The sequence below is a fragment of the Gekko japonicus genome, unplaced genomic scaffold, assembly GCF_001447785.1.
Source record: "Gekko japonicus isolate JY-2015 unplaced genomic scaffold, Gekko_japonicus_V1.1 scaffold6146, whole genome shotgun sequence".
NCBI classification, from domain to species: Eukaryota; Metazoa; Chordata; class Lepidosauria; order Squamata; family Gekkonidae; genus Gekko; species Gekko japonicus.
In genome coordinates, this window is record NW_015164394.1 from 11,059 (window position 1) to 24,333 (window position 13,275).

Below are 13,275 nucleotides of genomic sequence, written 5' to 3' on the forward strand. Positions count from 1 at the left end.
CATCGAAATAAATTTAAAAATCCTCCCCCCCTCCCCTTACGGCTCATCTTTGGGGGCCAGCCGGTTAAATTTGCTGCCCACAAGTCCAGCCCTTCTCCCCCAAAGTGTCTGCAACTTCCTCTTTGGCACGCGGCACTTACCCCAGTCGGCTTCTGTTTGTGCCACACGTAGGTGTCTCGGGAACCCCTCTCGTAGCGGTACGTGGGAGGGAAGGTGATCTCCTCCTCATCTGGAAAAGCAGAATGCACGCTGGAGAGGGCTGGAGCCAGAAAGGACCAAAGCCACGCAGAGGGACGTAACAGCAGCCCAGCAGGATAAGATGGACGGGACCGCCAAGTCCGGCACCCTGTCTCACACGGTCACTGGCCACTTGACCCCCAAAGGCCTACACCAGAAGGACAACCTCCCTCTGTTGATGCCCCCCAGCCCTACCACAGCCTCCCTAAACCAAGGTGGCCTGTGTGGATCTGGCTTCAGCGAGAAAGAGAACACACTAGCCTCGTGGTTAAGAGGAGAAGCCAGTGTGTTCTCTGGTGTAGAAATCTGGTTTCAACGAGAAAGAGAACACACTAGCTTCGTGGTTAAGAGAAGCCAGCGTGTTCTCTGGTGTGCCAATCTGGCTTCAATGAGAAAGAGAACACACTAGCCTCGTGGTTAAGAGAAGCCAGTGTTTTCTCTGGTGTGCCAATCTGGTTTCAACGAGAAAGAGAACACACTAGCTTCGTGGTTAAGAGGAGAAGGCAGTGTGTTCTTTGGTGTGCAAATCTGGCTTCAGCGAGAAAGAGAACACACTAGCCTCGTGGTTAAGAGGAGAAGCCAGTGTGTTCTCTGGTATGCAAATCTGGCTTCAGTGAGAAAGAGAACACACTAGCCTCGTGGTTAAGAGGAGAAGCCAGTGTGTTCTCTGGTGTGCAGATCTGGCTTCAACAAGAAAGAGAACACGCTAGCCACAAGGAGCGTTGTCCTGCTTTTCTAAGCTCCAGGGAGGGAGCACTCTACTTGGGGCTGTGGTTCAGCACAAGGTCTGCTGCCACCCCCAGCCCATCCCCCCCTTCAGGCAGAGATGTGGGCAACTCACTGAATCGCAGGAAGATCTTGTGCTTCTCCTTCTCCAGGTTGAGCTGGTCCACCTTCAGCAGCGGCTCAAACTCCTTCCGGTTGATGTAGTTGAGGATTTCCTGTGGAAGAGAAGTCACCTTCAGTGTGCGGCGTGGCCTGAATAGACCTGGCTTCGCATCCTGCACAGAATGAGAACTCCACTGGGGTCCAGGGGAAGGCCACTCTCTCGTTCCATATACAGTCCAAGCACTGAAAGCCAACAACCTAAACTGGGCCGTGGCTCAGTGGTGGAGCCTCTGCTTGGCATGCAGAAGGTCCCCGGTTCAATCCCCGGCATCTCCAGTTAAAAGGACCAGGCAGGAGGTGATGGGAAAGACCTCCGCCTGAGATCCTGGAGAGCTGTACAGAGGGGCTGTGGCTCAGGGGTAGAGCGTCTGCTTGGCATGCAGAAGGTCCCCGGTTCAATCCCCGGCATCTCCAGTTAAAAGGACCAGGCAGGAGGTGATGGGAAAGACCTCCGCCTGAGATCCTGGAGAGCTGTACAGAGGGGCTGTGGCTCAGGGGTAGAGCGTCTGCTTGGCATGCAGAAGGTCCCCGGTTCAATCCCCGGCATCTCCAGTTAAAAGGACCAGGCAGGAGGTGATGTGAATGTCTGAGACCCTGTAAAGCTACAGCCAAGTCTGAGTAGACAATACTGACTTGGATTGACCAATGGCCTGATTCAGTATAAGGCAGCTCCGTGTGTGTTCATATCTGCAGTGGGGCCGTGGCTCAGCGTTAGAGCCTCTGCTTTGCACGCAGAAGGTTCTAGCTTCAATGCCCGGCATCTCCAATTAAAAGGACCAGGCAGGAGGTAATGTGAACGACCTCAGCCGGAGACCCCGGAGAGCTGCTGCCAGTTTGAGTAGACACAGTTGACCTTCATAGACCAAGGGTTTAATTCAGTACAAGCCAGCTTCAGTGTGTATCCAACTTGGTGCAGTGGTTAGGAGCCCGAGACTCCAATCTGGGAGAACTGGGTTTGAGATTCCCCACGCCTCCACATGCAGCTGCTGGTGTGACCTTGGGTCAGTCACAAGTTCCTTTCAGAGCTGTTCTCTCAAGGACATTTATCTCAGAGCTCTCTCAGCCCCACCTACCTCACAGGGTGTCTGTTGTGGGGAAGGGAAAGGAGGGACCTGAGGGACCGCCTTTCCCCATATAGGCCCCAAACAGCACTTCGGTTGGGGTCACAACACCGTCTAGTGACCCCGGGGCCCTAAAGAGGCCAGGCTTGCTACCACGAGAACCAGGTCCTTTGCGGTGGCGGCTCCTACCTGGTGGAATGAGCTCCCGGAAGAGATCAGGGCCCTGCGGGACCTAGTACAGTTCCGCAGGGCCTGCAAGATGGAGCTCTTCCGCCAGGCTTTTGAGTAGGAGCCGCCGCCGCCACTACCACCACCGAGCAGAGCAGTACCACCGGGTTGGGCCGATGGAGCAACTGGAACATCGTGGCCCATGGCGTCCCCCTTCCTGACCTCCCCATATATGCAATGGGGGAGTGGGTAATTATAGTCTTTCATATATCCTGTTAGTTGTGAATTTTAGCTTCAACTGTTTTAATCTGTTTTATCTCTATTGCGCCTTGTAAGCCACCCTGAGCCTGCACGCGGGGAGGGCGGGGTATAAATAAAATAAATAAATAAATAAGGAGATTGCAAGCTGCTCTGAGACTCCGAGTGAAGGGCGGGGTATAAATCCAATCTCCTCCTCTCCTCCTCCACCATGATGAGGGATCCTCAGCACACCGCTCAAACCAAACAGTGTAGTACCCAGAGCTAGCCGAACACACAGCCAGCATCCCACCCCCCTCCAAACTGGCTAGCTTCTCCAAAGAAAGGGGCCAAGGGATGGTGGCCCGGAAGTGACATTTTCTGACCCAGCAGTCCTTCCCAATAATTGCAAACAGCCAAGCTGTGGTGAAGCGGACACCCTCTGCACCCTCTCAGGGGCACCGCTCTCTTGAATATCATTTGAATCCTACCCCCTCCCGGAAGATCACCCCAAGGAAAGCCTGCCCGCCCCCCTCACCTGGATGTCCATGTCGAGACGGTAATTCAGGTCCCCGAACCAGAAGAGGTGGGTGAAGCGCAGCGAGATGTCGAAAGAGCTGAGCTGCCTGTCGCCCAGGGAGAGGAGGCGCAGGATGTCTAGGTAGTTCTGGTTCCTCCTGGAGGGCGGAGAAGGGGAGGCGGGAGAGCCGAGAGGGGGCAAAGCAAACCAGGAAATATTCGTTTTACCACATGGACTACAGGTGTGTAGCAATGAGGTGTGATACAGGTGAGAATGTGATATGGACCGTAGAGAGTTTGATGCGTAGTACAGAGGTTAAAAAGGGAAGCTGCGGTGGCTCAAGTGGTTAAGACGCTGAACTGCAGGCTGTGGAAGGTCAGTAGTTCAGCAGTTCGAGACCCGGGTGCCGCAAGACAGGGTGAGTTCCCTTCTCTAGTTCCAGCTCCTGCCAACCTAGCAGTTCGAAAGCAAGAAATCGCAAGTAGATAAAGAGGTACCACTTCGGTGGGAAGGTAACAGCGTTCCGTGCGCCTTGGTGTTTAGTCATGCCGGCCACATGACCCCGGAAACGTCTTCGGGCAGCGCTGGCTCTTCGGCTTTGAAACGGAGATGAGCACCGCAACCCTAGAGTCGGATTCGACTGGCTTTCGAGCAAGGGAACCTTTACCTTTACCTTTACCTTTACAGAGGTTAAAGTGCTGGGCTAGGATCTGGGAAACCCAGGTTCGAATCCTTGGTGGGTGACCTTGGCCCAGCCACACTCTCTCTCAGCCTAACCTACCTCGCAGGGCTGTTGTGAAGATAAAATGGAGGAGAGAAGAATTATGTCGGACACTTGGGTCCCCATTTGGGGGGGGGTATAAAAAAGGTAAATAAAATAAAATAAATAAACAAGAAATTTAAATTTAAATTCCCCTGATTTGGAAAGCCAGCCTGTCAGGTAAAAGGCGGTAACGTTCAGTTTTCGGCATTTTGGATGCGAGGGAGAAATCAAACACCCCATTCCCCCTCCAACAAGCACATATTCTAAACTAGGAGCAACGCCTGCTGTGGAGGAAGACGACAGGCCCTAGCCCGGCGCGATGGAGGCGGCCCTGGTCTCCCGTTCTTTCCCCCCGTGCTCCCCCCCCCCCGAGTCCGGGGGCAAGGGAGCAGCTTTCTGGCCGGGTGCGCCCGGTGGGCTCCGGGCGACCTCCAGCAGCCTCAGGCCCAGCCAGCTGCCGGTAGTCGGCGGCAGCAGGATCGGGCTCGGCCTGAGGTGCCTCCCCGGAGCAGCCGGCCCATCCATTGTCAGGTCGCGCGCTGGGGAGAGGACGCCCGCCGCAGCGGCAAGATTGGGCTGAGGCCCCCGGCCGCTGGAGTGTCTGACCCGTCCGCCCGCTCGAAGGCGAGTGAGGCCGAGATGCCGGGTCCCGCCTTTGTGGGCGGGACCATGGCCACAGAGGCAGCAACGCAGACAGTGGAGACAGATGCCCTGTGACTGACACACCAGGGCGCCGGCCAATTCGGGAGCGTGCCGAATGTTCTCGAGAGTGCCACCACCAAAAGGTTTTTATATATGAGAGAGATATCGGAGTCCCGAGAGAGCTACACGGCAGGTTTCTCCCCACCCACCTCCAGCTGACCACTCAAAGTGAAGAGGACCTCAAGAGCCTCTTGCTCAGGGTAAAAGAGGAGAGCGCAAAAGTGGGCTTGAAGCTCAACATCAAAAAAACTAAGATCATGGCATCCGGCCCCATCACTCCTTGGCAAATAGAAGGGGAAGTCGTGGAAGTAGTGACAGACTTCACGTTCCTGGGATCCCAGATCACCGCAGACTGTGACAGCAGCCATGAAATTAAAAGACGCCTGCTCCTTGGGAGGAAAGCGATGGCGAACCTCAACAGCATGATAAAAAGTAGAGACATCACCCTGCCAACAAAAGTCCGCATGGTCAAAGCAATGGTATTCCCAGTAGTCATGTATGGCTGCGAGAGTCGGAATTTAAGGAAGGCTGAGCGCCGAAGAATAGATTCTTTTGAACTATGGTGCTGGAGGAGACTCTTGAGAGTCCCTTGGACTGCAAGAGGATCAAATCAGTCAATCCTAAAAGAAATCAACCCTGACTGTTTCCTGGAAGGCCAGAGACTGAAGCTGAAGCTCAAATACTCTGGCCACCCAATGAGAAGGGAGCACTCCCTGGAGAAGACCCTGATGCTGGGAAGGACTGAAGGTCAAAGAAGACGGGGATGGCAAAGGATGAGAGGGTTAGACAGTGTTATTGATGCAACGAACATGAAATTTAGCAAACTTCAGAGGATGGCAGAAGACAGGAGGGCCTGGCGGGATCTGGTCCATGGGGTCGCGAAGAGTCGGACTCGACTGTGCGACTGAACAACAACAACAAAGCTTACATCACCCTCCTCTGCTCCGTGTTATCCTCACAACAACTCTGTGAGGTAGGTTAGGCTGAGATTTGGCCACTGTGCGACAAAGAGTGTTGGACTAGAGGGGCCACTGGCCTGATCCAACATGGCTTCTCTTGTGTCCTTCCACAGCATGAGTGGTGATTCGAACCTGGTGCTCCCAGACCGTAGTCTGACATCCTGGCTGCTACTCAGCCAGATCCACAACTGCCCCCCACCCCCCAGCCCCATGGATTTGCCTCCTGCCCTGCCGACTCACCTGGCTGTCTTCTCATTGCCCGAGGTGAGGTGGCAGTTGACAAAGCCGAAGGAGGTGCCGTTGAACATGAAGGAGACCCCGACGGCTCCCTTGTTGCCTGGGAAGGAAAAGGGCAGAGAGGGTGAGGAGGACGAGGAGGCAGCTCCTCAGAAGGGACGGGTTCCCCGCTCTCGAGCAAAGGGCGGGATGCCTCATCAGTGGTGCCCCCAGGCAAGATTTCGGGGGGTGGGAAATGCCGTCAAGTTGTAAATGACTTATGGGCTTTTCAAGGCAAGAGACGAACAGGAGGTGGTTTTGCCATTGCCTGCCTCTGCGTGGCAACCGTGGACACCCTTGGTGGTCTCCCACCCAAATACTAACCAGGGTTGACTCTGCTCGGCTTCCGAGATCTGGTGAGATCGGGCCATCCTGGGCCATCCACGTCAGGGCAAATGACACACAGAGTCGGTTTACTATCGCCTGCCTCTGCATAGCAACCCAGGGCTCCCTTGGTGGTCTCCCACCCAAACTGTAACCAGGGCTGAGACTGTTCAGCTTCCGAGATCTGGTGAGATCGGCCCAGCCTGGGCCATCCAGGTCAGGGCCAAAGACAAACAGAGGTGGGTTTGCCATTGCCTGCCTCTGCACAGAGACTCTGTACCGTCCCACTCCCTCACCCTGAGGGTTCCCTCCTTACTGTCAGCTATGCTGCCATGGGGGTTGGGATGTTCTTTCAGTGTCTGTGTAAATTGATTTTGCATTCCTTCCTCTCTGCTTTGCGCTGAAATGCTTATCTCTAAAGACGTGCAGGTGGTGATGTGTGTTGTCTGCCTCCCAGGCTGACCGTGGGAGCCGAACAGTTCCCAGCTTCGCCTAGTAACGCTTGCCGGCTCTAGCCCGCGTGCGGGAGGGTGCCTAATTGGCCAGCGCGGTGGGGTGTGTGTGTGCATACGAATGCCCGATATCTCGTTAGGTTCAAGAGGCAACTGCTATTCTTAACAGTGACTATGTTAGTGCATCTATGGCTCTTCAATAAAAGTATCACCTTTCTAAAGAAGTGTGTACTCCGTTGTTGGCTGTGGGTTATGACACTTACCCAGAGTGTTCGCAATCCCCGTTTTCACACTCGAGGTGCTCACGTGGCTGATCCGGTTCTCGTGCTCCGGTTTCACCAGGACAGCAATTTTAATATTCCACAGGGACTGCATGGCTATCTGGAAAGGAAACCCAAGAGGTAGCATCTCCGGCCCTTTCGGCTGCGGAGTTATAAAGGGAACCGTAGTGGCTGCACATTTCTCCTTCTCACTGTGCAAACAAAAGTGCTAGGCTTATATGAAAGCTGGGAACTAGTGCATAGCTGCTCACCCTACAGCATTATAGCTAATACCGTTGTTGTTGTTTTTTAAAGCCTGAAAAAAGCCCTCTGGTGACAGAGGGGTCACGGCAGACATGAAGGGCCGAAGCGAGGAAAGTGAGGAGGAAACTTGATTAAGGATGTTCCACTGCAGGAATGAGAACCACACGAAGAACTGCTTCTGTGTGGAAGCGGTCCGGGATAACTATGCTTCTGTTACTGCAGGCTGGGATCGCGTTAGCCTTTTTTGCAGTCGTATCACACCGCAGGGAATCGACTGCCACCATCTGGACTGGAATGGCAGCCAAGAGAAGGTGTCCCCCACTCTCTCTCCACCGGCCCCTTTGATTCTCCTTGTCTAAAAGCAGAGCTCCGACCCAGCCTTCCACAAAGACAGAGAAAGGGATGCTTCCTCCACCTGGTACACCCCCCCGTCAACCCCCTCCCCCAGCTCCCGAGCACCTACCGGCCGGTAGTCCATCTCCGTGAAGTCCTTCAGGACCCCCCGCAAGAAGTCCACCCACTCTTTGTCCCCCATGGAGTTCTCCTGGGTGCCGAACACGTAGATGTCGTGGGGGATGGTGACCGTCATCTCGTCCAGCGTCTTGCCAAGGCCCTTGGAGGCAAACCACGAATTGATGTTCTTGGGAGGGGGCACACTGCCTGCGGGGGGGGAGAGGGAATCAACCTGAGTCATGGGTGTCACAGCATAAAGAGGGTCCCCCCGCTCCTACCCCCGGCTTCGCGTTCACGTGGGAAGTCGGCCGCCTGTGACGCGTCGTGATATCTCAAGGTTCCATTATGGAAGAGAGTCAGCAAGCTGCCAATTGTTTTCTGCTTTCACTTTTACACGCATGCCTATTTGTGCGCTTAATTGCTTCACAGCAGCAACGTATATCTCTCAAGGCCGCAGGAGGAGAGCCGCTGGATAGTTGCTTGGGTTATCTCACGGAGGTGCCATGGGAAGAGTATCTGTTCTGCTTAGTGGGACCGTTCATTCTCAGGCCTAATGGCGCGCGGGGGAACTCCCGCAATTGGGCCTTCCTAGTTTGAATGTACTATAACCTGTCATACTCTCTGACTCCTCGTCATTCCTAACGGCGATCCTGTCAATGCATCTTCAGCTTCAATCAAAGTAAAACCTTTCTGCAAGTGTGTACTTCGTTGGGGCTGTGGGACCTGACAAAGAGTCCCCAGCAAGGTGACCCTCTGCACCCTGGCCTCCACTGATACCTTTCCTGGATGGACCAGGCAAGGGTTTGACACTGGCCCGTGGCTACCGTGCGGCTAGTCGGGGCTCCGCCCCCTTTCTTAAAGGGACAGCCCCACTAACCCTTCCCCAGAACAATCGGTGATCCTTTCATCTCTTTTGTAGAAGTCGTCAGTGTAGATGGAAGACCTTGCAGCCGGATCCTGGGAGGGTTTACTCTCGAGTAAGTCATTTCAGTCTAGGAAGACGGACGTTCAGCTATCGTGCGGCTTGAGAAGGGGTTAAACACACTGAGGACTCATACAAAAGAGATGAAAGGATCCAGGTTTTTTCTGGGGAAGGGGCCACGTTGAACAAGGAGGAAAGAAATGGGGGTGGGGGGAGAGCATCAATACTAGGTTCCCTTTCTTGCCTCATCCCCCCCCGCCCAATATCTGCCAAATGGGTTCTGCATTTGGGAGAACAGCGTTCCGTGCGCCTTGGTGTTTAGTCATGCCGGCCACATGACCACGGAAATGTCTTCGGACAGCGCTGGCTCTTCGGCTTGGAAACGGAGATGAGCACCGCAACCCTAGAGTCAGATTCGACTGGCTTTCGAGCAAGGGAGACCTTTACTTTTACCGCAAGATCAGGGTGAGAAAATGGGGCACAGATTGTTCTGGGGACACAGGTTGCTCTGTACAGTTGTGCACAGACAGAAGAATCATAGCAGAAATGGCAGCCCCACCGGAAAATAATCTGCCCCACAAGCTACAAAATCCCGCCTACGGGCCTGGCTTGAAGAAGAAGAAGAAGAAGAGATTGGATTTATACCCCGCCCTTCACTACCCAAGGGTGTCTCAGAGTGGCTTACAAACTCCTTTCCCTTCCCCTCCCCACAACAGACAGACACCCTCTGAGGTAGGCAGGGCTGAGACAGCTCTTCACAGAAACGGCTCTTTTTCAAGGACAGCTCTTTGTCAGAACTATGGCTTGCCCAAGGCCATCCAGCAGGTGCATGTGGAGGAGTGTGACAGAGTGTTGGACAGGATGGGCCTTTGGCCTGATCCAACATTGGCGTCTCTTATGTTCTTATGAGTGGGGAATCAAACCCGGTTCTCCCAGATTAGAGTCCGCGCTCTTAACCACGACACCAAACTGGGTCTGGGAAACTAGTGTCCCAAGGAAGAAGAAGAAAAAGAGATTGGATTTATACCCCGCCCTTCACTACCCAGAGGAGTCTCAGAGTGGCTTACAATCTCCTTTCTCTTCCCTTCCCCTCCCCACAACAGATAGACACCCTGTGAGGTAGGCGGGACTGAGAGAGCTCTTGACAGACACGGCTCTTTTTCAAGAACATCTCTTATCAGAACTAGGGCTTGCCCAAGGCCGTCCAGCCAGGTGCAAGTGGAGGAGTGGGGGAAGTCCGCGCACTTCACCACGACACCAAACTGGCTCTCTTGACAGCTGAACACGCTCACGGGCCTGCCTCTCCTCCCCCTTCCCCAGTGGCGACACTCACCCATGTTCCATGTACCAATGAAGACGGAAATCATGTCTGGTTCGTCCTGGTTGGAATGTCTGTTCTTCATCAGCTGCAGGAGCTGGCAGAAGGCCTCGCGCTTCTAGAGAGGGAGGAGGAGGAGGAGGAGATGAGCGAAGCCATGCTGACCGTGGCACACAAAAAGACCTTCGCAAAGCTCCCTAGGCTCTTCTCGGGCAGTTTGTCACACGCGACAGAGAAAAGGCACGAAAACACACCCCAGACACCAAAGAGCTTTCAGGTGACAAGGCTGGGCTTCTAGAGAGCCAGTTTGGTGTCGTGGTTAAGTGTTCAGACTCTAATCTGGGAGAACCGGGTTTGATTCCCCACTCCTCCTTCACTTGCTCCTGGCTGGGTGACCTTGGGCTAGCCGTAGTTCTGTTAGAGCTGTCCTTGAAAAGGAGCAGTTTCTGTCAAGATCTCTCTCAGCCCCGCCTCCCTCACAGGGTGTCTGTTGTGGGGAGGGGAAGGGGAAAGGAGTTTGTAAGCCACTCTGAGACACCTTTGGGTAGTGAAGGCCGGGGTATAAATCCAATTTCTTCTTCTTCTCCTTCTTTTACCTCACAGGGTGTCTGTTGTGGGGAGGGGGAGAGGAGTTTTTAAGCTGCTGTTTTGTCAAATGCGCTAATCCATTTCAGTTGCTGATGGACAACCTGAGGCGACACAAACTTCTTGACCCAGAGAGTGATTAAAATGTAGAATTCGCTGCCTGAAGGTCAGTGGTGGCCACAACCACAGGTGGCTTTAAAAGGAGATTAGATGGATTCTGTGGCAACTAGCGATGGTGACTGAGCGGAACCTCCATATTCAGAGGCAGTCGACTTCTGTATCCCAAATGCCAGGAGGCAACATCAGGGGAATGCCTCAGCCTCTCTGCCCTGTTGTTGGCCCTCCAGAAGAACTGGCTGGTCACTGTGTGAGACAAGATGGATTAGACGGACCACTGGTCTGATCCAGCAGGGCTCTTCTGAAGTTCTTATCAGGGGAAGGCCTCAGCCTCTCTGCCCTGTTGCTGGCCCTCCAGAGGAATTGGCTGGCCCCTGTGTGAGACAGGAGGCTGGACTAGGTGGACCCTCCCTGGTCTGACCCAGCAGGGCTCTTTTGAGGTTCCTATCAGGGGAAGGCTTTGGCCTCTCTGCCCTGCTGTTGGCCCTCCAGGGGAACTGGCTGTCCACTGTGTGAGAAGAATGGTGGACTAGATGGACCCTCCCTGGTCTGACCCCGCAGGGCTCTTCTGAGGTCCTTATCAGGGGAAGGCCTCGGCCTCTCTGCCCTATTGTTGGCCCTCCAGAGGCACTGGCTGGCCCCTGTGTGCGACGGGAGGCTGGACTAGGTGGACCCTCCCTGGTCTGACCCCGCAGGGCTCTTCTGAGGTCCTTATCAGGGGAAGGCCTCGGCCTCTCTGCCCTATTGTTGGCCCTCCAGAGGCACTGGCTGGCCCCTGTGTGCGACGGGAGGCTGGACTAGGTGGACCCTCCCTGGTCTGACCCCGCAGGGCTCTTCTGAGGTCCTTATCAGGGGAAGGCCTCGGCCTCTCTGCCCTATTGTTGGCCCTCCAGAGGCACTGGCTGGCCCCTGTGTGCGACGGGAGGCTGGACTAGGTGGACCCTCACTGGTCTGATCCTGCAGGTCTATACTGATGTTCTTATGGACTTCTGTTCTCAACCTTCACATTCAGAGGTACTAATTCCAGGGCCAGGAGGAAACCTCAGGGGAAGGCCTCGGCCTCTCTGCCTGGTCTGATCCAGGAGGGCTCTTCTGATGTGCTTAAGATCATCAACTGCCCTTTCTATTTCCCCAAGAGAAATACAGCATCTGCGGCCTCTTTGTGCCAGGATGTGGCCTCTCCTCTGTTCACACGAATGGCCACGTTGACTCTCAAGTGCACCAGATGTTAGCATCTAAACGTGCCATGTCCCCACAGACGGCAGGCCATTGTGCCAGCGGACGGGCAGAAGCGTGCCTGGAATGCAGCCGCCCCGAACTCACCCTGGCGCTGACGAAGATGAAATCCTTCCGCTGGGTCCTGTCCTTCTCCTTCTCGAAGACTATCCCCAGTTTATTCTGCACCCGCTGGGACTTTATCAGCTGGCGGACTGGAGAGAGAGAGGGGGGGGTAACAGGTGAGGACAGGGAGGACCTTTTCTCCCTCCCCTCTAACGCTAGAACTCAGGGGGTTCCGATGAAGTTGACGGGAGGTAGGTTCAGGGTCAGACAAAATTACTCGAGCAATTCAATTGTGGGATTCACTGCCACCCCCTCATGGATCACTGCCTTGTCGTGGCGAGGGGGCTTGCGTGGTTCGATGAGGCTGTGGGCTATGCCGTGGAGGGCCACCCAGGACGGACAGGCCACAGCAGAGAACTCAGACCAAGCGTGATCCCCTGGAGAAGGAAATGGCAACCCACTCCAGTATCTTTGCCAAGAAAACCCCATGGACAGTATCAAAAGGCTAAAAGACATGATGCCGGAAGATGAGCCCCTCAGGTCAGAAGGTGTCCAATAAGGAAGGCTGAGTGCCGAAGAATAGATTCTTTTGAACTATGGTGCTGGAGAAGACTCTTGAGCGTGGTTCCCTCTAAGCTGAGTTAGTGTGAGCTAGCCCACAGTTTTTTAGCCTCCGGCTCACACATTTTGGTCTTAGCTCAGGAGGGATGGCTCCAGAGCAAACTAACTGATGCAGCAGCCAAATCGCTTGCTTGCAACTTTAATGCCAGTAGCTCACAAAGTAGAATTTGTGCTCACAAGAGCCCACAGCTTAGAGGGAACATTGCTCTTGAGAGCCCCTTGGACTGCAAGGAGATCAAATCGGTCAATCCTGAAAGAAATCAACCCTGACTGTTCCCTGGAAGGCCAGATAATGAAACTGAAGCTCAAATACTGTGGCCACCCAATGAGAAGGGAGCACTCACTGGAGAAGAAGACCCTGATGCTGGGAAGGACTGAAGGTCAAAGAAGACGGGGACGGCAAAGGATGAGATGGTTAGACAGTGTCATAAATGCAATGAACATGAACTTGAGCAAACTTCAGAGGACGGCGGAAGACCGGAAGGCCTGGCGTGATCTGGTCCATGGGGTCGCGGAGAGTCGGACTCGACTGTGCGACTGAACAACAACAAATTCACTGCCAGTGGATGGAATGTTGAGCACGAACACAGATGGCTTTAAAAGTGGGGTTAGCCTGCAACGATCTCTCGTTCGGTCCCTCTTAGCCTGCAATGATCCCTCTTATTATTTGGAAAGGTGGTATCCCATTTTACAGAACCTGGGCCCCGGTCACATGGCAAAGTTGCCGCGGGAGAGGCACGGATGGTGGGCGGATTATCCGGGCGCGATCACACCCCAACATCTGGGAAGTGGAACGCACCCGTGGCTTACCGCCGAAAATGCGCATTAAAAAAGTAGTACCTTCAAAGGACCAGTAAACGTTTGCCA

At 54.4% G+C, this 13,275-nt stretch overlaps 1 protein-coding gene across 1 annotated transcript in view; it reads right to left on the reverse strand.

Moving 5' to 3' along the window:
- Positions 1-13,275, reverse strand: part of LOC107108467 (phosphatidylinositol 3,4,5-trisphosphate 5-phosphatase 2) — a gene marked incomplete at both ends in the record, with an annotated part of 33,950 nt that overhangs the window by 10,700 nt on the left and 9,975 nt on the right. Inside the window, 8 exons of the mRNA XM_015408904.1 lie at positions 141-229; positions 1,079-1,178; positions 3,130-3,268; positions 5,776-5,872; positions 6,851-6,968; positions 7,575-7,771; positions 9,820-9,922; positions 11,830-11,936. Coding sequence (XP_015264390.1) covers positions 141-229; positions 1,079-1,178; positions 3,130-3,268; positions 5,776-5,872; positions 6,851-6,968; positions 7,575-7,771; positions 9,820-9,922; positions 11,830-11,936 — 950 coding nt within the window. The remainder of the gene's footprint in view (positions 1-140; positions 230-1,078; positions 1,179-3,129; positions 3,269-5,775; positions 5,873-6,850; positions 6,969-7,574; positions 7,772-9,819; positions 9,923-11,829; positions 11,937-13,275) is intronic.